Raw genomic sequence first — 25297 nt, 5'->3', positions numbered from 1 at the left:
TATTGTTATTATTATGGTACATGTTAGGCACTTACTATGAGAAGCAGTGTGCCTTAGTGGAAAGAACACAGGCTTGGGAGTCAGAGGTCATGGGTTCTAATCCTGGCTCTGCAACTTATCAGCCATGTGACTTTGGGCAAGTCACTTAACTTCTCTGGACCTAAGTTACCTCATCTGTAAAATGGGGATTAACACTATGAGCCCCACGTGGGACAACCTGATTACCTTGAATCTACCCCAGTGCTTAGAACAGTGCTTGGCACTAGTAAGTGCTTAACAAATACTGTCATTATTATTATTATGTGCCAAGCACTTTTCTAGGCTCTGGTGTAGACACAAATTAATCAGGTTAGATGCAGTCCCTGTCCTACATGGGGCTCACAGTCTTAATTCCCATTCCCATTCTCCCCCTTCTAGACTGTGAGCCCACTGTTGGGTAGGGACCATCTCTACATGTTGCCCACTTGTACTTCCCAAGTGTAAGCGTAAGTACAGTGCTCTGCACACAGTAAGTGCTCAATAAATACGATTGAATGAATGAATGAATTTTACAGATGAGGTAACTGTGGCCCAGAGAAGTGAAGTGACTTGCCCAAGGCCACACAGCAGACAAGTGGCGAAGCCAGGATTAGAACCAGATCCTTCTGGCTCCCAGGCCACTATCCATGAGGCCACACTGCTTCTCTATCTTTACTCTTGGTTACTTTCCCTACCTGTAATTTCAGTGTCTGTCTGCCCCAATAGATTGTAACCTTCTTGAGGGCAGGGATTGTGTCTATCAAGTCTGCTGTGTTGTACTCTCCCAAGCACTTGCTACAGGGCCCTGCCCACAGTGAGCATTCAATAAATACCATTGATTGATTGGGATAAGATAGACTATGATTCCTCTTTTGGGCAGGGGCTGTGTCTGATCTCCCAAGCTTGTAGGTGCTTAATAAATGCCATCAGCATTGTACTGATCGGCATTTCCTCAGGCGCAATAATTCAATCACTAGTCCATCCCGGGCCATCACTTGGAGTTTCTGGGGTGGCCTGAAGAAGATGCTTTTGCGACCACCCAGGAATTGATGGCAGCCAGGGTGATCGCGGCCACATTCGCCGTCCAAGTGGCAGCGATGAGACAGTGGGGAAGGGCAATACCTACCCGTGAGGTCCCGTCTTTTCTCTCCGTCCCAGCCTCTCTTTCTTCTTCTCCCTCTCTTTCCCCTTCTCACTCCTTCCTTTTCTCCTGTTCTCTGTTCCCTAGCTGTTTCAGCCCCTGCTTTCAGATTCCCCTCGAGCCCCATCCAGCCTTGGGAAGCCCACAGTCTGGGCCCTCGAATGAACAGGCCAGAGGAGTGGGGGCCGGGGAAGAGGGGGAAGGGAGGCCGTGGCAGCCTGGCTCCCCGGTATCCTGTGCTGTAGTGACACCATGTGGTAGTGGGGGGGGGTGGTACTGGGGGCCGACTCAGCGCCAGCAGGTCCGGCACCCCTGACCATGCCTTTCCGCAACTCTGTTACCCTCCCAGCTCTCTCTCAATCGTCGCCATCCATCCATCCAGCTGCCCGCTCCACCCCGGGCTTGGCGGGGTTGTCCCCAGTGTTCCCATCTCTGGCTTGGTCCCTGGAGGGGCTTATGTCCATACAGACCCTCCTCAAATTCCAGAATTGAAGTTCCCTCAATGCCCTCCCTCTGCCCATCCGCCAAGCTAGCTCTCTTCCTCCCTTCAAGGCCCTACTGAGAGCTCACCTCCTCCAGGAGGCCTTCCCAGACTGAGCCCCTTCCTTCCTCTCCCCCTCGTCCCCCTCTCCATCCTCCCATCTTACCTCCTTCCCTTCCCCACGGCACCTGTATATATGTATATATGTTTGTACATATTTATTACTCTATTTATTTATTTTACTTGTACATATCTATTCTATTTATTTTATTTTGTTAGTATGTTTGGTTTTGTTCTCTGTCTCCCCCTTCTAGACTGTGAGCCCACTGTTGGGTAGGGACTGTCTCTATATGTTGCCAACTTGTACTTCCCAAGCGCTTAGTACAGTGCTCTGCACACAGTAAGCGCTCAATAAATACGATTGATTGATTGATTGATTCCCCCGTTTCCTTACTTCAGGTTTTGCACATAGAGAGAAGCAGCATGGCTCAGTGGAAAGAGCACGGGCTTGGGAGTCAGAGGTCATGGGTTCTAATCTCGGCTCTGCCACATGTCTGCTTTGTGACCTTGGGCAAGTCACTTTACTTCTCTGAACCTCAGTTACCTCATCTGTAAAATGGGGATTAAGACTTTGAGCCCCACGTGGGACAACCTGATCACCTTGTATCCCCCCCAGTGCTAAGAACAGTGTTTGGCACATAGTAAGTGTTTAACAAATGCCATCATTATTATAAAACCCAGCAGGGAGAATGTGTTGAAGTCATTTTCGTTTTCCAGCAGTAAGAATGTCCCCCTTTCCTAGTCCCCCTACTCCCAGCTCTCTTTCCCCGGAGGCTTTGCCTAGAAGGAACATTTCCCTTTATGCTGTGCGGGCCAGCAGTGTGTTGGGACCCACATTCTCACATGAGGGCTTTTGAGGCAGGTGTCAACAGAAAGTAGTCCAGACTTTTCCTTTTCTGCACAGGCCCAGAACCACTCCCCACTCCTCCCCGAAATTAATTTCCATTGCTCAAGAGGACAAGCCCCTGACTGGGGCAATGGGATCCCTGGATTCTGGCCCCAGCTGATCCAGGACCTGCTGGATGGCCTGGGCCGAGGTACCAACAATCTGGCTACCTCATTTTCCCTCCCCTATGAAAGGAGAGGATGCAAGACCACATGAGATGAAAGATCAGGTGAGCACTCTGGAAGGTAGAGTGTCTGCTAATTCTGTTGTATTATACTCTCCCAAGTGCTTAAAATGGTGCTCTGCACATAGTAACCGCTCAATAAATACCATTGATTGATTGATTCAGAGTGAGAGAAACCCTCCTGGGGCAGCGGTGCCTACGATTACAAAGGTGGGATTTTTGACGATGTGAAAGTGGCCCCTGTGGCTGAGCTCCCTCTTCTAGGCCTGCAGAGCCATCTGAAGAAGGAGAGTGCTCTTCCATTATCATCATCATCATAATAATAATAATGGTATTTGTTAAGCGCTTACTATGTGCCAAGCACTGTTCTAAGTACTGAGGTAGATAGAAGGTAATCAGGTTGGACGCAGTCCCTGTCCCACATGGGGCTCCCAGTCTTAATATCCTCATTACTATCATCATCATCATCCAAATGATGATGGGATTTATTAAGTGCTCACTCTGGGCCTTGTTTGGCACTGGGGCAGATCCAGAAAGGTCAAATTGGACATAGTCTTTGTCCCCCCACAGGGCTCCCCATTTGAGAGAAGGGGAGAGCAGGGATCTTCTCCCCACATAACAGAAGTGGAAACTGAGGCCCAGAGAGGAGGCCCAGCAGGAAAGGGGCAGAGCTGGGGCAACCTCATTGAGGGCAGCTGCTTTCCTCTTGCAATTCTTATTTTCAGTTCACATTTGTGAAGAGTTGAGCTCCCCGGTACTGTGCAGGGGTGTTCTGTGAAGATTTGGTGCGTTTTGTGCTATGGCATGTTAATCAGGCAAAATCCTTCAAGATGGTCTAATAAACAAGCAGTTCATATTGGCTCCCAATCGAATATCTTCCTAGTTTAAATTATTAAGTCACCTGGGGGTGGTGCTGGGGAAGAAGGAGGGGAGACTTTCCCTGACACTAGGTGACGTCTCCCTGCAATGAATTGAAGGTGGGGTGGGTGGTGAAAGGGCCGGGAGTGTGGCCCTTTCATTTTAAATTATGGAACATGGAATTAATAGGAAGTCAGCCTCCTTTTGATTATGTCTTTCATATTTTTCCCAGGCCCCTTCCTCCAGAGCTGACCCCTGGGACAGAGGCAGAGGGGGATGGGATCACTGGCGCATGGCTTCCTCCACCAGGGACACATGTAGATTGAGGGGGCTGGGCACGGACTGGGGTGCAAGCACCTAGCTCATGAACACCCGACTACGAGACCTCTTCCCCAGTCCCTTTGTGCAGAGCTGACCCCCATGGCGGGAGCCGAGGGAAGAGGCCCTACGGTACAGGCTCAGGGGTTGGAGTCTCTGGTCCATGGTTTCCTCTCGCGGGGACGCGTGTGGATTAGGGGGCGGGGATCAGACCCGGGATCTGGTGCCCGACTGGAGTCAGCCTGTTCCATGTAACTGGTAGATATCAGTCATAGGGGATGCAGTTCTGTGTTGTGTTGTAATTCAAACCCTTCAACTAGAGATTGGTAGTTCTGATAAGGACACCCAGACACTTCAGTAATCTGGCAATCCAAACAAGTGCCTCTTTTGCAAATTGCACCCCACTTGTGTACCCTGCAGGGGCTGCGTGTATGGTAAGAGAGAGGCTGACTGAGTGCAAGACAGACAATACTGAATCCACAATGTTCTGTTGCCTCTTCTGGGTCTTGAGCAGAGGCTGAGGGGAAAAATGTCTTCAACTGCAGGCATCTCTCAGAGAAGCCTCAGGGAAAGATGGGTCCCTTCCCTGTTGCCTCTCTTAGAGAGCATTGAGTGGGCAGGCCTTTCCTCCAAAATGGGGAGCAGGGAGTGGAGAGCAGGACCGGGATCAAGAACCTTCAGCACTTGATGTACTGGCTAGCTTCCTTTCCGTGCCTCTGGAAGGCTGTTCTGCAGTCCTGCAGAGAGGGAGTAGGACCACCGGGGCAGGGAATGGGGCTCATCCTGGCAGAATGGACAGGGAGTAGGACCCCCTAGAGCAGGTAATAGGACTTGCCCTGGTAGGAGGGGCAGAGGACAGGTCCACCAGCCCCTTCATATCAATTCTAGACTGTGGGACCGTTTCTAGACTGTGAACCCGTTATTGGGTAGGGACCGTCTCTATATGTTGCCAACTTGTACTTCCCAAGTGCTTAGTACAGTGCTCTGCACACAGTAAGCGCTCAATAAATACGATTGAATGAATGAATGAATCAATTGTTCCCATGCCCAGAGCCAAGCTCTCCACCCAAGAGCCCACCAATTCTGATATATGCACTTTCCCAACTGATTATTCACGCACTTCTCTGTCTCCATCTTGACCTCTGGCAGTGACCCCAACTTTAATTCTTGAAGTGGGAGAGTGATGTGGCTGACAGAAGTGATCATAGGAGGGGAAGGTTAGGGTTTGCCATAGTTGAGATTCCTCCGATGATAGAACAGCATCAGCTCAGCCAAAGCCTCTGCTGGCTCCCCTGCCCACCCAGCCTCTTCCCTGAGCCATCCCCAGGAAAAGAGTCATTTACCCGGCGAGGTACTGCCACCCCCACCAGAATCTGACCACCAAATTCCCAGAGGAGGAGATTCTCACCAGAGTGTCAGCAGCCTAGCCTTCACCTCCACTCCTCTCTTCCCCCGAATGGTCCCATGGCAGACTCTGGGGTTCTTACTCCTGCTCTGGCTTTCTGAGCTGGCCTCTGCTTGGGCATTGGCTGTGCTGAGCAAGTGGGGTGAGCAGTCTACTCTGCTTGCTAGGCGGGTTGGCACACCTCAGGCAGGAGAGTCTTAGTGACCGTCAGGGCATCAGCTCAACAGACACATGGTGCCATGCCAGAGGGCAAAGAGGGTGGTGGTGCTGTTTGCTGACGTGGTCAGCATTGAGAAGTCCACTGCCTGATGGACGTTTGAGCTACTCCCCCTCCTCTTTGGGGTGGGTATTTACTTCCAAAGGAGGAAATGGGCTGAAATTTCAGCAAGAGTGTTGGATTGGGAAGAAAGGAAGAACTTCTCTTGGACTGTTAGGGAGCTTTAACACTGGAAAAAAGCAACCAGGCGTGGTTGTGGAATCCTTCGATCGATCATTCATTCATTCATTCAATTGCATTTATTGAGCGCCTACTGTGTGCAGAGCACTGTACTAAGCGCTTGGGAAGTACAAGTCGGCAATATATAGAGACAGTCCCTACCCAACAATGGGCTCAAAGTCTAGAAGGGGGAGACAGACAACAAGACAAAACATGTAGACGTGTCAAAACCGTCAGAATAAACAGAATTACAGCTATATGCACAACATTAACAAAATAAATACAGTAGTAAATATGTACAAGTAAAATAAATAGAGTAATAAATCTGTACAAATATATACAAGTGCTGTGGGGAGGGGAAGGGGGTGGGGCAGGGGGGTTGGGGAGGTGGAGAGGAAAAGGGGGCTCAGTGTGGGAAGGCCTCCTGGAGGAGGTGAGCTCTCAGTAGGGCTTTGAAGGGAGGAAGAGAGCTAGCTTGGCAGACGTGTGGAGGGAAGGCATTCCAGGCCAGGGGAAGGACGTGGGCCAGGGGTCGACGGTGGGACAGGCGAGAATGAGGCACAGTAAGGATAGCGGCAGAGGAGCAGAGGGTGCGGGCTGGGCTGTAGGAGGAGAGAAGGGAGGTGAGGTAGGAAGGGGCAAGGTGATGGAGAGCCTTGAAGCTGAGAGTGAGGAGTTTTTGCTTGATCACATTTATTGAGCCTGCAGAGTGCTGTACTGGGCGCCTACTGCATGCAGAACACTGTACACAGTGCCAGACTGGGTGCCCACTGCACAAATACCTAAACCAAATAGAAAGGAGTACACATAGATGTTAAGGATATGACTGATGGAATGGCATGACCGGAGAGGTGGGGATTATTTGGGGAAGGCCTCGTGGAGGAGGTGGCTTTTCCAAAGTGTTGGATGAAGGGAGGGATCTCCTTCCCCAGCTGTCACCCCAGAGAGAACAGACTGACTGCCCCTCCCCTTGAGACCCAGCCTTTCCAGTCTTAACATCAAAGGCCTCCATGACTTCCAGCCAGGGAGCTTCTCCCAGCACTGTCACCTGGGCCGTGTCTGCTTTCGGCTCCCCTGCCCCTTTCCCTGAACTTGTTTGGCCAGCAGTGCTGGGGCTGCCGTGGCCACCTGTCAGGGGGTGGGGTGGGAGCCCTACCCCAACCAGTTGGCCCCGTTTGAGCCACCCCTGGGTCTTCTGTCCCTCAGCCCATGAAGGCTTGGGGGCGGGAGGGAGAGGGGAAGGGGGCAGATCTGCTAGGAGGCAGACCCCAGGGGTGGACTGGGGCCCCCGAGGGGGAAAGGGAGCTGGAGGAGAGGGTGGGACCGAGGGCGCTTTTCCATTTTCACATTGTGCTTGGGGTGGACACCCAAAGAGGCCTATACCCAGTCAGTGTGAGCACACTGGGGAGCCAGGACAGTGGCTCAGCACCAGTAGGGAAGGGGGGTGGGTGGATATGGGAGAGAGTGGGTGGTGGCGGCAGCAGCAAGCTCAACTGTGTGACTCGGGTTGGGGCTCTGAGCAAAGCAGGATACATTTCCTTTCATCGCTGATGAATAAAGCAGATAAGCCGAGTTCAGTGCCCCACTCGGCTGCTCAGTTCCTGGAACGGGCTCCAGGTCACGCTCCAACACTCTCATCTCCCACAGAGGACACAGGGCTCCTAGCGCACCAGGGTTGGGCCTGGCAGCTTTGCCAACAGAGCGAAGACCAGGCTGCCCAGAGAAGTGTCTCCTCCCATGCCCCTTGGTCTACCCTTGCCCGTTGCCTGGCTCTGCCCAGATATGCTGGGCAGGAGGCAGGGGGCTGCCGGGAGCCAGAGAGAGGATGTCTCAGGCAAGTCTTGCTAGAGTTCCAGCCAGTTCCTGAATCTGGGTGAGGCCAGGGCCCACCAAAAGGGACCACATCCCCACTCTGGCATGTCCACAGCCCGGCCGCCCCAGCGGGACACAAAGCCAAAGGCACCAGGTCTTTGAGCCTCCGTGTGGAGAGGAAGGTGAGGAGTTCAGGCCGCCAGACAGACAGACAGGCAGGAAGACAGGCAGAGCGACAAACCGACAGGCAGACTGAAGACGTGAGCAGAGCTCCCCTGGGCAAGTCGGCTCCTTGTTTCCCGGTCTCTGAGAGGTAGGGACTGGTTTCCTCCATCAGTTTGGTTGCTCTCCAAAGCAAACACTCTGACCGACCCCCCACTCCAGCCTCCAAGAAACTCTAGCAGATCTGTCTGCCGGCCTGTCTCCCTGTCTAGAAGAGAAACTTCATGGCTCACCAGCAGTGTACCTTTGTGTCGAGACAGTCTGACCCAAGCCATGGTTGTGGCAGCAACCGCAGAGCTGGGGCTGGGGAAGTGGATGCTTTGGGTGGGGGGTGGTGCCATCTGCCCTAACCCTTGCTCCACACCCACTCACCTGCCTCCCAGTTGAGTACCTCCTAGTTGAATACCCCTCTTTCTAGATGGTGCCTCATCTTCTCCCACTGAAGGGAAGGATGAGGAGTGGGTTTCTTTCTCACTCCCAATTGCCGCTTTTACACCATTCCACCTCCCCCATCCCTTTCTTTCCCTTCCTTTGAAGCCCATATCATCCATCTCTACCACCCGCTCCAGTTACTAATCATGGTCATCTACCTCTCCCCACACCCCACCTCTAACTTTCTGAACCATTTTGGTCCCTTCCTCTCATTCCTTCCTCTTTCTCCATTCCTACGTTGATCCTTGGGGACTTCAATATCCATGTGGATTTTCCCGATGATCAATCAATCAATCAATTGTATTTATTGAGTGCTTACTGTGTGCAGAGCACTGTACTAAGCACTTGGGAAGTACAAGTTGGCAACATATAGAGACAGTCCCTACCCAACAGTGGGCTCACAGTCTAGAAGGGGGAGACAGAGAACAAAACCAAACATATTAACAAAATAAAATAAATAGAATAGATATGTACAAGTAAAATAAATAGAGTAATAAATATGTACAAACATATATACATATATACAGGTGCTGTGGGGAAGGGAAGGAGGTAAGACGGGGGGATGGAGAGGGGGACAAGGGGGAGAGGAAGGAGGGGGCTCAGTCTGGGAAGGCCTCCTGGAGGAGGTGAGCTCTCAGTAGGGCCTTGAAGCATGATCCTTATGCTGCCCGCTTTCTATCACTCCTCTACTATTCCCCCACAGAGACCTTTAATCTTGTGACCCCATCCAATTTCCTCAAGTCATCTTCCCCTGTTTAGTCTTCATACAGAAACTTCATTCCCTTGATGGCCAAATTGATGTTCTCAACACCACCCTCTCTACTGAACTCAACTCACTCACTCCTCTTTCCCTTCACTGATCTTGGACCACTAACCCACAGCCCTGGATCACTTCCACAGTGCCCTTCCTTTACTCCTGTGCATGAGCCACAGAGCACTCCTGGCAGAAATTGAGATATCAGGTCGACCTCGTCCACCTAAAGTTCATCCTTCCCTGCTTTAACTCTGTCCAGTGACATTATTTCTCCATCCTTATTGACTCTCATGCCCATTGCCCTCATCAGTTGTTTCTGATGTTTAACTCCCTCCTTAAACCCCCTGTCCCGCTGCCTCCCCTATCTCTTGTCCCTAATGACTGGCCACTTTAGTGAGAACATAGAAACCATTAGGTGTGATCTCCCTAAATTCTCCCCTACTCCTCTCCAGTCCCTCCCTCCTCCTACCTCTTCTTCAACTCTCAATCAATGAATTGATCAGTTATATATATATATATATATATATATATATATATATATATGTTAAGCACTTACTGTGCACAGAACAGTGTACTAAGCACTTGGGAGAGTACAATATAACAGAGTTATAGAGATGGAGTTATGGAGAATAGAAGGTGACCGAGAGCTGAGTCTTGAGGGACTCCCACATTTAGGGGGTGAGAGGCAGAGGAGGAGCCAGTGAAAGTGACTGAGAAGGAGTGGCCAGAAAGATAGGTGGAGAACCAGGAGAGGACAGTGTCAGTGAAGCCAAGGTTGGATAATGTTTCCAGGAGAAGGGGGAGGTCAGCAGTTTCAAAAGCAGCTGTGAGGTCGAGGAAGAGTCCCAGCAGTATCTCAAGAGGAGATCTCCTGCCTCCTCTCAAAATCCACCCCCTCCACCTGCACATCCCACCCCATCCCTTCATACCTTATCAAGACTCTTGCTCCCTCCCTAACCATTATCTTCAATTGTTTGCTCTCCAATGGCTTCTTCCCCACTGCTTTCAAATATAGCCATGTCTCCCCTATCCTAAAAAAACCCCCCCAAAACCTTTTCACCCCTCTGCTCCCTCCAGTTATCACCCCATCTCCCTCCTACCATTCCTCTCCGAACTCCTTCATCGAGTTGTCCACCCCCACTGCCTATGTTGTACTCTCCCAAGCGCTTAGTACAGTGCTCTGCACACAGTATGCACTCGGCAAATACAATTGGTTGATTGATTGCCTCCACTTCCTCTCCTCCAATCCTCTCTTTGACCCCCACCAATCTGGCTTCAGCCCCTTTCACTCCACTGAAACTGTCTTCTCTTAAGGTCACCAACGATCCCCTTCTTGCCAAATCCAACAGCCTCTACTCCATCCTAATCTTCCTCAACCTCTCAGCTGCTTTTAACACTGTTGACCACCCCTTCTCCTGGAAACAGTATTCAACCTTGGCTTCATTCATTCATTCAATCATATTTATTGAGCACTTACTGTGTGCAGAGCACTGTGCTAAGCACTTGGAAAGTACAGTTTGGCAACGGAGACAATCCCTACCCAACAATGGGCTCACAGTCTAGAAGGGGGGGGTTAAAAAAAACTTACTATGGGCCAAGCACTGTTCTAAGCGCTGGGGTAGATGCAAGGTAATCAGGTTGTCCCATGTGGGACTCGCAATCTAAGTCTCCATTTTACAGATGAGGAAACTGAGGTGCAGAGAAGTTAAGTGCCTTGCCCAAAGTCACACAGCTGACAAGTAGCAGATCTGGGATTCAAGCCCATGATCTCTGACTCCCAAGCCCGGGCTCTTTCCACTAAGTCACACTGCACTGACACTATCTTCTCCTGGTTCTCCTCCTATCTCACTGGCCACTCAGTCTCTTTCCCGGGCTCCACCTCTGCCTCCCACCCCTAACTGTGGGAGCCTCTCAAGGCTCAGTTCTGGGTCCCCTTTTATTCTCCATCTACACCCACTCCTTTGGAGAACTCATTTGCTCCCGTGGTTTCAACTACTATCTCTATGTGGATGATTCCCAAATCTACACAGCCACACGGCACTTATGCACATATCCATAATTTATTTTTATATCAATTTATTTAAATATGAATTACCATTCACTCATTCAGTCGTATTCATTGAGTGCTTACTGTGTGCAGAGCACTGTACTAAGCACTTGGGAAGTACAAGTTGGCAACATATAGAAACGGTCGGTCCCTACCCAACAACTCACAGTCTAGAAGAGGGAGACAGACAACAAAACAATACATGTGGACGGGTGTCAGGTCATCAGAATAAATAGAAATAAAGCTAGATGCACATCATTAACAAAATAAATAGAATAGTAAATATGTACAAGTAAAATAAATAGAGTAATAAATCTGTATAAACATATATACAGGTGCTGTGGGGAGGGGAAGGAGGTAGGGCGGGGGGGGATGGGGAGGAGGAGAGGAAAAAGGGGGCTCAGTCTGGGAAGACATCCTGGAGGAGGTGAGCTCTCAGTAGGGCTTTGAAGTGAGGAAGAGAGCTAGCTTGGCGGATGTGCGGAGGGAGGGCATTCCAGGCCAGGGGGAGGATGTGGGCCAATAAGTGATGTAATAATTAATACAATTATTATATATTGATGTATTATTTGTAGCAATGTCTAGACTCCCTCTCTAGACCGTAAGCTCACTGTGGGCACTGTTGTATTGTACTCTCCCAAGCACTTAGTATAGTTCTCTGCACACAATAAGCACTCAATAAATAAAATCGATTGTTTCAGTAGTAGCAGCAACAACCAGGGACAAGGCTGAGGGGCAGCTCTCCACCTAATTTATCCTCATTCCTCTCCCATTACACCCTTCACCCCAGCTTGTTTGCTTCACTCCTCTCAAGTCATTCTATTCAATGTGCCTTGTTCCCATCTCTCTTGCCACCGAAACCAGGCTCACAAAATTTTCCATGCCTGGAGCTCTCTCCCCTTTCACATACAGCAGGCCACTGCTCTCCCCATCTTTGAAGCCTTCTGAAATCACATCGCCTCCTTCTGAAGGCCTTCTTGATTCAACGTGACTTAGTGGGTAGGGCACGGGTCTGGGAATTAGAAGGACCTGGGTTCTAAACCTGGCTCTGCCACCCGTCTACTCTGTGACCTTAGGCAAGTCACTTTGCTTATCTGGGCCTCAGTTACCTCATCTGTAAAATGGGGGTTAAAAGTGTGAGCCTCCTGTGGGACAGGGACTGTGTCCAACCTGATTGCCTTGTATCTATCCCAGTGCTTAGACCAGTGCTTGGCACATAGTAAGAGCTTAACAAGTACTATTGCTTTCTTCTATTTGTAATTTATTTTAGTGTCTGCCCCCACGAGACTGAAAGCTCCTTGAGGGCAGGGATAGGGCACAAGGTAGGTGCTCAGTCTATACGATTTGTTTACTGATGGATGGATTGAATGATCCAAATTGTAAGCTCCTCCTCTAAACTGTAAGCTCCTTGTGGGCAGGGAACATGTTTGTCAGCCTAGCCTAGTGGATAGAGCACAGGCCTCTAAGTCAGAAGGACCTGGGTTCTAATCCCGGCTCCATCATTTGTCTGATGTGTAACCTTGGGCAAGTAAGTTGATTTCTCTGTGCCTCACTTACCTCATCTGTAAAATGGAAATTAAGACTGAGCCCCATGTGGGACAGGGACTGTGTCCAACCTGATTACCTTGTATCTAACCCAGTGCTTAGTATAGTGCCTGGGGCATAGTAAGCAGTTAAACACCATTAAAAAAACCACAACTCTGTAATACTGTACTTTCCCAAGTGCTTAGTCCAGTGCTCTGTACAGAGTAAGCACTCAATAAATACCACTGATGGATTGATTGTATTCTTTAAGTACTTGATATTCATCCCACCTCAGGCCCACAGCCACAAAGCACTTATCAGTTAATCAATCGTACTTACTATGTGCAGAGCACTGTACTAAGCCCTTGGGAGAGTACAGCATAAAAGAGTTGGCAGCTTACAGTCTAGAGGAGGAGACAAACATTAATATAAATTATGGATATGAACATAAGTGCTGTGGGGCTGAGGGAGAGGTGAATAAAAGGTGTGAATCCAAGTGCAAGGGTGACACATTTATGTACATATGTGTCATTTATTTACATTAATGTCTGTCTCCCCTCTAGACTGTAAAACAGCATAGCTCAATGGAAAGAGCACGGGCTTGGGAGTCAGAGGTCATGGGTTCTAATCGAGCGCTGCCAATTGTCAGCTCTGTGACCTTGGGCAAGTCACTTAACTTCTCTGTGCCTCAGTTACCTCATCTGTAAAATGGGGATTAAGACTGTGAGCCCCACGTGGGACAACCTGATCACCTTGTATCCTCCCCGGCGCTTAGAACAGTGCTTTGCACATAGTAAGCGCTTAACAAATGCCATCATTATTATAATTATTAAACTCCTAGTGGGCAGGGAATGTTTCTACCAACTCTGTTATACTGTATTCTCCCAAATTCTTAATCGCGTCCTCTGCACACAGTAAATCCTCAATAAATACCATTGATTGACTGATTGTGGACTTCCCCACTCATATGCATCTGACCCCTTCAATCATACTTATAATGGAGAAGCAGCATGGCTTAGTAGCAAGAGCCCGGGCTTGGAAGTCAGAGGTTGAGGGTTCTAATCCCGGCTCTGCCACTTGTCAGCTGTGTGACTCTGGGCAAGTCACTGAACTTCTCTGTGCCTCAGTTACCTCATCTGTAAAATGGGAATTAAGACCGTGAGCCCCATGTGGGACAACCTGATTACCTTGTATCTACCCCAGTGCTTACAACAGTGCTTGGCACATAGTAAGCGCTTAACAAATACCGGCATTATTGTTGTTATTATTACTATTAATAATAACAATAATAATGGCACTTGTAAGCACATACTGTGTGCCAAGCACTGTTCTAACAACTAGGGTAGATACAAGTTAATCAGGTTGAACACAGTCCCTGTCTTACAAGGGGCTCACAGTCTTAATCCCCATTTTACAGAAGAAGTAACTGAGGCCCAATCAATCAATCAAACAATCATATTTATTGAGTGCTTACTGTGTGCAGAGCACTGTACTAAGCACTTGGGAAGTACAAGTTGGCAACATGTAGAGACGGTCCCTACCCAACAGTGGGCTCACAGTCTAGATGGGGGAGACAGAGAACACAACAAAACATATTAACAAAATAAAATAAATAGAATAGATATGTACAAGTAAAATAAATAAATAAATAGAGTAATAAATACGTACAAACATATATACATATATACAGGTGCTGTGGGGAAGGGAAGGAGGTAAGGCAGGGGGATGAAGAGGGGGAGGAGGGGGAGAGGAAGGAGGGGGCTCAGTCTGGGAAGGCCTCCTGGAGGAGGTGAGCTTTCAGTAGGGTCTTGAAGGGAGGAAGAGAGCTAGCTTGGCGGATGTGGGGAGGGAGGGCATTCCAGGCCAGGGAGATGATGTGGGCCGGGGGTTGACAGCGGCACAGGTGAGAACGAGTGAAGTGAAGTGACTTGCCCAAGGTCTCACAGCAGACATGTGGGGCCCAGACTGAGCCCCCTCCCTCCTCGCCCCCCTCCCCCCTCCCCCCTTTCCCCTCCCATGCCTCCTCCCCCTCCCCATCCCCCCACCTTACCTCCTTCCCCTCCCCACAGCACCTGTATTTATGTATATATGTTTGTACGTATTTATTACTCTATTTATTTATTTATTTTACTTGTACATATTTATTCTATTTATTTTATTTTGTTAATATGTTTTGTTTTGTTGTCTGTCTCCCCCTTCTAGACCGTGAGCCTATTGTTGGGTAGGGACCGTCTCTATATGTTGCCAACTTGTACTTCCCAAGCGCTTAGTACAGTGCTCTGCACACAGTAAGCGCTCAATAAATATGATTGAATGAATGAATGAATAAATGTGGTGAAGCCGGGATTAGAATCCATGTCCTTCTGACTCCCAGGCTGTGCTCTATTCACTAAGCCATGCTGCTTCTACACATACCCTGCAAATTGCACCGTTGCCATGCCCCTGGGGGGTGAGACCCAGGGAGTTTCCCTGCAAGTTCTCTCTCCCTGGCATCCTGCTCTGCTATCAGGACTGGGCTCTCACCCCATTGGGTGGAGCCTTTGGTTCAGCCTCAGCCAGACCTTCCAGGGTCCTTTGACCTATGATCAATCAATCAATCAATCATATTTCTTGAGCACTTATTATGTGCAGGGGACTACACTAAGCGCTCAGGGGTGTACAAGTACAACAGAGTTGGTAGACACCTTCCCTGACCACAAGGAGCTTACGATGAATGAAGATTAATATAAATAAATCAATTACGGATATGCACGTATGTGCTGTGGACCTGAGAAGAGGGTGAATATCAAATTGCTCAAAGGGGACAGATCCAAGTGCCTGGACAGAAGTTAGGCTTGGGAGAACTAAATGAACCCCCTGGGACAATCAGAGTTTGCTCCTTATCAAGAAGGAAGGCAGCCCTGGGCTGGCCAGGGTGGTGAGTGGCCAGTCAGAGGCAGGCACTGGCTGGGGTGGGTTCTGGCCTCCAGCTTGGAGGTTGGAAACTCATGCCACCTGCATGATGTGAGCCCAGTGGAACGCTGTCCAGAATTCAGAGTGCTTGTGCAATAGTCATATGGGAGAATTAGAGAGAGAGAGAAAGAGAGAGAGGGAGCAAGCAAGCACGAGCTCCTGAGGATCTGGCTTCACTCTGCCTACACATAGGCACGAGGTCCATGTCTCCCCTCACAAGCCCCAGTTCACTCCAAGTCTCTCCTTCCCCCATCCCCGGGCCATGTTCCCAGTCCCACTCCCTGAGACTAGTGAACACAGAGCACTGCAATTGAATAAGACACCTGGGACTTTGGAGAGGCTAATGACTGACTTATGTGGGTTTGTCCTTGATTCTGGAGGCACACTCCCAGGAGAGTGCCCCAACACACTTCCAACCCCAAGGAACTATCACCCCCTCTCCCAGTTGTGTTGGTGCCTGGGGCGGGGAGGTCCCTGTTTCCCAGGGGGCACATCTTGAGTGTCCACTGTCACTTCTCCTAAGCAGCCATGCTCTGGGCTGAGGCAGAGAGGGTTTTTGTGCCTTTCCTGCAGGCTCAGCACACCATATGCATCACTCCCACTAGGCAATCACCAGAAGGCCCAAGCTCTATTTGTCCTACAGAAATCCTGGGACCCCTGTTATCATTCAAGCTCTCATCCTATCCCGTCTGGACTGCTGCATCAACCTTCTCTCTGATCTCCCATCCTCGTGTCTCTCCCCACTTCAATCCATACTTCACGCCGCTGCCCGGATTGTCTTTGTCCAGAAACGCTCTGGGCATGTTACTCCCCTCCTCAAAAATCTCCAGTGGCTACCAATCAATCTGCGCATCAGGCAGAAACTCCTCACCCTGGGCTTCAAGGCTGTCCATCACCTCACCCCCTCCTACCTCACCTCCCTTCTCTCCTTCTCCAGCCCAGCCTGCACCCTCCACTCCTCTGCCGCTAATCTCCTCACCGTGCCTCATTCTCGCCTGTCCTGCTGTCGACCCCCCGCCCATGTCATCCCCCTGGCCTGGAATGCCCTCCTTCTGCCCATCCACCAAGCTAGCTCTCTTCCTCCCTTCAAGGCCGTACTGAGAGCTCACCTCCTCCAGGAGGCCTTCCCAGACTGAGCCCCCTCCTTCCTCCCCCCGCCCCCCTCTCCATCCCCCCCTTACCTCCTTCCCTTCCCCACAGCATCTGTATATATGTATATATGTTTGTACATATTTATTACTCTATTTATTTATTTATTTTACTTGTACATATGTATTCTATTTATTTTATTTTGTTAATATGTTTGGTTTTGTTCTCTGTCTCCCCCTTCTAGACTGTGAGTCCACTGTTGGGTAGGGACTGTCTCTATATGTTGCCAATTTGTACTTCCCAAGCGCTTAGTACAGTGCTCTGCACACAGTAAGCACTCAATAAATACGATTGATTGATTGATTGATTGATTCTCTCCTTGGCCCCAGGCTCAGGTCAGGCCTCTGCTTCGTAGAAATTGATTTCTGGAATCTGCCAGACCAGGAGTCCAACCAGATTGGGGCTCCGCTTTCTAGAGACAAGATAGCCAAGAACAGAGTGTAGATGTGCGTGGTGGGAGGATCGAGAGGGAAGAGGACAGAGGGATTTCAGAAAAGCCCCTGCCTCCAAGGAGATTTTCAGGCCAGGGGAAAGGCTTGTGCTCTAAGGAGCATTCTGGGGAATTTGGGGAGAAAGGCAGCTGGGTTCAGGGGACAGGAGACAGCAGGGGACAGGCCCAGAAAAACTGGGTTGTTTACCAAGGATTGACTACATAAAGGGAGCTCAAGAAGTGAGGTAATGTGGGCTGACTGGCCCACCCTCCAGCTTCTGGCTCTGCTGGGCTAAGTGGGGCCTGAGGCTAGCGAACGGGCAACCCCAGGATGCAATAGGGTTTGGGTTCAGGTAATGGTGGGAGATGTGACGAGTCCATCCAACTCTTCCGGGGTCCAACACCACACACATGCTTACACGCAAAGCGTGTTCCCTGATTACCAGACGGGCAGGCTCCCACGTGGTTGTGGTTGGATCAACAAGCACCAATTTCCCCTGCAGTCTTCCAGCCGGGGTGCAAAACGGGAGCCTGTGCTCGGGCAGTGTGGTTGCGTGAATTGGATTTTACTGGAAAGCCATTTTCAGTGGCCTGGAGTATGGCAGGGAAGGAGCCAACCCAACAGTCAACATTTCTCATTTCTCCTAAAAATTAAAAATATTAAATGAAATTACGGTACTTGTTTAGTGCTTACTATGTGTCATGAACCATCCTAAGCGCTGGAGTTAACACAAGTTATTCTGGTCAATACAGTCGCTATTCCATATGAGACTCACAAGTCTAAGTAGGCGGGAGTTGGATTTAATCCTCATTTTACAGATGAGATAACTGAGGCACAGAGAGGTGAAGAAACTTGCCCAAGGCCACACAGCAGACAAGTGGCTGAGCCAGTATTAGAACCCAGGTCCTCTGACTGGGAATCAGAAGGTCATGGGTTCTAATCCCAGCTCCACCACTCATCTGCTGTGTGATTTTAGGCAAGTCACTTCACTTCTCTGTACCTCAGTTACCTCATCTGTAAAAAGGGCATTGAGACTCTGAATCCCACATGGGACAGGGTCTGTGTTCAACCCGATTTGCTTGTATCCACCCCAGCACCTAGTACAGTGCCTGGCACATGACAAGCACTTAACTAATACCAAAATTATTATTATTATTATTATTATCATTATTATTATTACTGGGAGGGGGGAGCCCTGGGAGGCTTTCATTTTCTTACAGCCCCAGTCCTGACCACTTAGCCACCTGACCCACTGAGCTTTGAAACCCCCACCTCCCCCGAGGCCACTGGGTGGTAGCCAAGTCCTGTGCTGGTTTGGCCCAGGAAGAGCTGGTTTCGGAGGTGCCTTTAGGAGAGTTGGATCAACTTGGACCAGTCCCCAACTCGACTGCATTGCTAAAATTCCTTCCTTGGGCCAAAGCCAGATTTTCCCAGGTTCCTTGTCTAGCTATCCGTCCATTCCTCCTGGCCCCTACCCCGGCCCCCTAGATGTTTCCTGTCTGCTCAGAGACGTTTAATCCTGAACGATCGAAGGGCCAGATTGGCCACGTGCCCTTTGCCCAGCCTCCAACCACGGGCATCACTCAGTGATAATAATAATGATGATGATGATGGTATTTGTTAAGTGTTTACTATGTGCCAGGCACTGTACTAAGCGCTGGGGTGGATTCAAGCAAATGGAGTTGGACACAGTCCCTGTCCCATGAGGGGCTCACATTCTCAATCCCCATTTTACAGATGAGGTAACTGAGGCCCAGAGAAGTGAAGTGATTTGCCCAAGGTCACACAGCAGACAAGTGCCTCATTTTCGCCTGTCCCGCCATCGACCCCCGGCCCACATCCTTCCCCTGGCCTGGAATGCCCTCCCTCCACACATCCTCCAAGCCAGCTCTCTTCCTCCCTTCAAAGCCCTACTGAGAGCTCACCTCCTCCAGGAGGCCTTCCCAGACTGAGCCCCCTTTTTCCTTTCCTCCTTCCCATCCCCCCCGCCCTACCTCCTTCCCCTCCCCACAGCACTTGTATATAAGCGCTTAGTACAGTACTACAGTAAGCGCTCAATAAATACAATTGAATGAATAAATGAATGAATATTTGTACAGATTTATTACTCTGTTTTACTTGTACATATTTACTATTCTATTTATTTTGCTAATGATGTGCATATAGCTATAATTCTATTTGTTCTGACGATTTAGACACCTGTCCACATGTTTTGTTTTGTTATCTGTCTCCCCCTTCTAGACTGTAAGCCTGTTGTTGGGTAGGGACCGTCTCTATATCTTGCCAACTTGTACTTCCCAAGTGCTTAGTACAGTGCTCTGCACACAGTAAGCGCTCAATAAATACGATTGAATGAATGAATGAAGTGACGGAGATTCTTGGAGATGTGATCTTAATAATGTTTCAAAGGTAGAGAGAGTGGTGGTCTGACATATATGGAGGGGGAGGAAGTTCCAGGATAGGAGAAGGATGTGGGAAAGGGGTCGGCGATGAGATGAGTGAGATCTGGGCAAAGTGAATAAACTGGTGCTAGAGCAGCAGCGTGTGTGGGCTGAGCTGTAGTAAAAGATTAGTGAGGCGAGGTAGGATGGGATGGGCTAATTCAGTGCTTTAAAGCTGATGGTAAGGCATTTGATGTCTGTTTTTTTTTTAATGGCAATTGTTAAACGATCACTAGGTGCTAGATATTAGCTTATCTACTAAGCGCTGGGGTAGATACAAGCTAATCAGGTTGGATACAATCCATGTCCACTATGAGGCTCACAATCTTAATCCCCATTTTACAGGCGAGGTAACTGAAGCCCAGGGAAGTGAAGTGACTTGCCCAAGGTCATACGGCAGACAAGTGGCAGATCTGGGATTAGAACCCAGGTCCTTCTGATTCCCAGGCCTGTGCTCTATCCACTAGGCCATGCTGCTTCTCAGTAACACAGAAGGTAACTTGCAATGCTGATACCACAAGATATTGGGAAGCAGCGTGGCTCAATGGAAAGAGCATGGGCTTTGGAGTCAGAGGTCATGGGTTAAAATCCCGGCACTGCTAATTGTCAGCTGTGTACTTTGGGCAAGTCACTTAACTTCTCTGTGCCTCAGTTCCCCCCTCTGTAAAATGGGGATTGACTGTGAGCCCCCTGTGGGACAACCTGATCACCTTGTAACCTCCCCAGTGCTTAGAACAGTGCTTTACACATAGTAAGCGCTTAATAAATGCCATTATTATTATTATTAATATTGTGATCTGGACCGTCTCGGCTTTCACACAGGTTTTCCACCAGCAAGCCTTTTCTGACCAACTATCATGACCCCAATTCTTAGGAACACTTCACCCACCTCGAACACTGATGCATTCATTTACCGATGCCCATCCTCAGCGTGGAACACTCAAATTTTAATTCATCCTGCTTTGATGACTTGTGAATATTTCTAGGTTCGTCTTTCCCATTAGAGAGAGAGTTCCTTATGGGAAAGGAAGGAGTTTGGGGCTTCTGAGGTCCTCTCCCAAAGTGCTAGTACAGCACCCTGCCCCCCATGGATGCCCCCAAAATAGGGGGAATATGGCTACTGCCGCTCTTTGGTCCTTCTGGTGAGGTTTATTTGACTTAGGAACAGCACTCAGTTCATGTCCCTGCAACTTTCCTGGGTTCCAGTACTTGTCAGAACCTGCATTCACTTCAAGTCGCCTGAGAAAAATCCTGAGGTCATCCACCCCCTCTGGGCTCACCCACTGGCGGAAGTGTTCTAGTCCCACACCCCAGCCTCCCCCCCACCCCCTGTGCCCTGCTCTCCCCACCACCCCCATGCTCTTTGCTGTCTAGGAAGGAAGGCAGTTTGCATGCGAGGTGACTCGGCCTCACGGTCCCCGCACCGTCTTGGAGAGTCAGTCCGGCCCAAGAAACTTTGCTTCTCGCTTGAAGTGTGTCCTCAGTGGTTTGATTTCCTTCCTCTTCTTTTCACTGGAAAGCACCAGGAGGCATACCGTCGGGGTGATCAGAACGACGACAGCACTGACAAGCGGGGGCAACTACATGAACTTTTTCTCCCAAAGCCTCAGAGCTCTCCAGTGTGTTTCAGGCCAAAGCTTGACAGGCTGAATGGCGCAGCTCAAAGACTTTGATCTTAATGATATGCGATCGATCAGAGGGATGGTGGGGAGGGTCAGGGAGAGTGTGGCGGAAACAGTCAGTTTGGCCAAGAAGAGAGTGTGGCAACTGGTCTGTGAACGTTGCCTCCAGGCCCCTGCCCTGCCCTGGCCCGGCCCGGCTCTGCCAGAAGCGCTAATTCAGGGAACCAGGGGCCACTGGCGGTGCCTGGAGCGCCTCTCCCCAGAGGCTCTCCACCAGGGGCTCATCATCATCATCATCATCAATCGTATTTATTGAGCGCTTACTGTGTGCACAGCACTGTACTAAGCGCTTGGGAAGTACAAGTTGGCAACATATATTTGCCATACATAGGGCTCGATTTGGTGCCCTACACAGAGTGTGCACTGAGTAGATATCACTGATTGATTGATGAATGGGGCAGAGACTAAGAGCAGGAGGGGGCATGGGTGAGGGCCCAACCTAAGTGTGCCTGGGGGAGAGGAGGTGGCTGGTCAGAGTGGCAGCGGCCAGTTATTTGGGGGAAATGGACTGGTGCCAGCCAAGCAGTGGGGACATTAGGGTGCCCTCTTCTATTTATTTATATTAATGCCTGTCTCCCCCTCTAGACTGTAAGCTCATTGTGGGCAGGGAACTTATATTGTTATATTGTATTCATTCATTCAACCATATTTATTGAGCGCTTACTGTGTGCAGAGCACTGTACTAAGTGCTTGGGAAGTACAATTCAGCAACAGAGACAGTTTCTGCCCACAGTGTGCTCACAGTCTAGAAGAGGGGAGACAGACATCAAAACAAGTAAACAGTCATCAGTAGTGTCATTATAAATAAATAGAATTATAGATATATGCACATCATTAATAAAAAATAGAATTATAATTATATATGTGTGTACATGTGTATATTGTACTCTCCCATGCACTTAGTAGAGTGTTCTGCACACAATGAGCACTCAATAAATGCGATTGACTGACTGACTCCACGAAGTTTGAGACCTCCGAAGGTGAGAATGCAAATGTTCACCCCCACCCCTCCAATCACCCCACCCCAGGCCCCAATTTCTGGCCTGCCAGGGGGTTCAAGGGGCCTGGAGTCAGCTGCCTGACAGGGATAGGGGTGGGCAGGATGGTACAAGGCCGGGGGCCCAGGAAAACAGGCCTCTGCTCTCTCGCTTACTGGGAGGAGCAGAAGAATTTCTCTTTGGGGTTTATTCTCTTTCATCTGTGGATGTTTTTACCTTGCAGAGTGGCACGTCCAAGGCCCTGGAGTCCAGCAAGATCCCTCCTCAGCGACCACCTCCCCAAGGTTGTTTACAGTATATTCTTGACTGTAACGGTGCAGCAGCAGGGCCAAAACCAGTCCAGGCTTCCTAATTCATTGATATTTCACTCACTCACTCAATCACTCACTCACTCACTCGCAGAGCAGACGTTTTAAAGCCAAAAAAACAAAAGAAAAAGAATGAGAGGAGGAAAAGGAAAGCGGGGGGAGGGGAGAAGGGTGGGGGGGTGAAGCAAAGCTACCAGTTTCTGTGGCGTTTCTGCATTGTTTCCGTGCTGACTGGACTGTGTTTTTCCTCTGCTGCAGTGTCAGCTCTTCTGTCTGGTTGTTTACCTGTTCATGTCCGTGCTTGTAATGCTTCTTTCCGTTTCTCTAACTTGGGACTGACAGAGGGAGGTCTCCTCTTGGGAGGCCCTCGTGACTGGGGCATAGGAAGGGGGTTAGCCCATGGTGGGCTGAAAGAAGAGAAAAGCTCGACCCTTCCCCTCCACCCCCCCTCACCCCCCGGCTCCAATCCACCCAAGCCCCTCAGGCCCTGTGACTGGACTCCATCCAGAAGCATGGGGGAGACTGGCCCCTCAGGCATGCCCTGTGGCTTATGGTGTGCATGGCTGGTGTAGACAGGTGGCTTCAAGCTATTTCCCGGGCTGTTCATTGCATTCCCTGGTCTCGTTTGTTCCCCATATTGCACCCAGTGTGCGTTAGCACCTGAGGTCCTCTAGCGTCAAGACCAGCTAGGCCATCAGGTTTCTTAGGTTTCCAGCAAATCTGTCAGAAACCAGGAAGAAGCTGTTTTCAGGAATGTTCCATGTTCTGAATGTCCACGTTTTGTATCAGAAATTCAACTAAGGAGCTGCCACTGAAATTGGGTTTTTCGTGGCCCTCCATTTTTGTTGACATCACTCAGAGTTGGCCCTGGTCTGTGGGGCTCCGGTTCCCAACCTCCTCAGGAGGTAACTCAGAGCTGGGGGCCCCGATGAGGGGGATTTCTCCAGCCCTGAGTGCAGTTGCTGCACCAGCATAAGAAACTCACCCAGAGCCCCTGGATTTCCCTGAGACTGTGGCCTGGCCCCCTTCAGTCTCTTGTCTCGGTTCTCAACTTTTCCAGGTTTCTTGGCCAGGAATGTCGTGTGTGTGTGTGTGTGTGTGTGTGTGTGTGTGTGTGTGTGTGTGTGTGTGTCTGGCAGCACATAGTCCAGGGTGCCCTCCTACCACCCTCCTACTTGTAAATATCCCAGCCAGAAGCCCTGTCTGCCGAATAGCCATAGCAATGTCAGTGACTTCTGCCAATCGATCTGCTTCCCCAGCAAGAGCCATATCCAGATGGGATAACTGAGCTGTTGGGGAAAGTCCTGGCCACTTGCCAGCCAGGCTTTCCTGGATGAGGCTCTGGAGGCTGAGACGGTAGGGAGGTCAAGGCGGGTGGGAGGGTGAGAGGCACAGGGGTGGACCTGGTGCCTTGGGATAGATATTGGAAGGGGACACTGAAGTCAACCCCACTTTGTTTTCCTGGGATCCACTCCATTCTTGTCCCTCCCAGCCCTGCAGATTCCATTACCCCTCAGTCTGGGATTCTCAAGTCCGAGCGGGAAGCTGGGATTTTCAATCCACATTAGCGATTTCAGTGTCCAAGGGTGACCGTGCCACTGTTTCCTGTTTGTGTCACTGAATGCTGAACCCACAGAAACCTCTCCCAGGCTCAATGCGTTTTGGGCAATGACCCCTCTCGCTTGGATGGTGATTCCACTGTGGCTCTGCCTATGATCCCATTCTCTAGGTCGCACAACGTGAGAGGAGAAGGAAAGTCACCCAGAAGGACAAAAGAAGTCTACCAATTTATTTTGTATTCCATCCAGGTGGTGGTGGTGGCAGCAGCAGCAGTGGTAGTGGTAGTGGGTGCTTTTCTGCATGTTCTTGGTGTGAATATTCACAGGTGCTTTCCTCGTGACATTTGTAAGCTGTATGTGCAACGTGTAAAGGTGAGATTTGAACCTAGGCAGGGGACAGAAGACCTCGAGGAGGAAAAGTCTCTCAGCTGTTATCACACACCCAGGAAAGAAGAAGCAAAAGTCCCAATGTGTTTGCATGTCAGTGTGTTGAGGGGGCCGCCCTGGGGCCAGTGGTGGGGAGGGAGGACTGGGAGGGGTTGTGGGAGGTGGGGGGGGCCCACACAGGGCAGGGTTGATGTTCAGGTGTTTTGTAGAAGTTTCTTTCCTGACTGTTGACTTTTTTTGTACCAATCCAGCCATGGGAACACAAGCAAATGCTGGAACTGTGACTGCAGTATTACTTTTCTGTGAAATATCTTGTACAGCTTAATGTGCAATAAAAGAAAAATTACATCTGTCATCAATGTGAAGTTGTAACATTTCTGGCCATCCAAGCATCTGGGATCGAGAGGGAAAATCTTCAAATTTCTGGTGCAGAGCGAGGAGACTGATAAGTCAGCAGATGTTGTTCTCAAAGGAAACGTTAAGACAATGCTAAGATATCTCACTACCGTCTCAAGGTTAAAAAGTGACTAACATCTTAAAACTATGCCAGCACACACAGCACCATTCTCTCTCAGAAAGATGACTATTTTTGTTAATAACAACGGTGGAATTTATTAAGCACTTACTCTGTATTAAGTGCTGAGGTAGATACAAGACAATCATGTCAGATCCAGCCCCTGTCCGACACAGGGTTCACAGTCTAAAGGGAAGGGAGAACAGATGTTTTAATCCTCATTTTACATGGAAGGAGATCGAGACACAGAGAAGTGAAGTGACTGGCCCACGATCACACAGCAGGCAAGTGGCAGGGC

The 25297-nt window shown here is 49.7% G+C and overlaps 1 protein-coding gene across 1 annotated transcript in view; it reads left to right on the top strand.

Annotated features, from left to right (window-relative positions):
- Window positions 1–24840, top strand: part of SYN2 (synapsin II) — a 135728-nt gene extending 110888 nt beyond the window's left edge. The window contains exon 11 of the mRNA XM_038740617.1: window positions 22455–24840. Coding sequence (XP_038596545.1) covers window positions 22455–22583 — 129 coding nt within the window. The 3' untranslated portion in view covers window positions 22584–24840. The remainder of the gene's footprint in view (window positions 1–22454) is intronic.
- The last annotated feature ends 457 nt before the right edge of the window (window positions 24841–25297 follow it).

This window comes from Tachyglossus aculeatus, chromosome X1 (genome assembly GCF_015852505.1).
Source record: "Tachyglossus aculeatus isolate mTacAcu1 chromosome X1, mTacAcu1.pri, whole genome shotgun sequence".
Lineage (NCBI taxonomy): Eukaryota > Metazoa > Chordata > Mammalia > Monotremata > Tachyglossidae > Tachyglossus > Tachyglossus aculeatus.
Note: the sequence above shows the minus strand (reverse complement) of the source record. Positions and strands in the feature narration are given on the sequence as shown.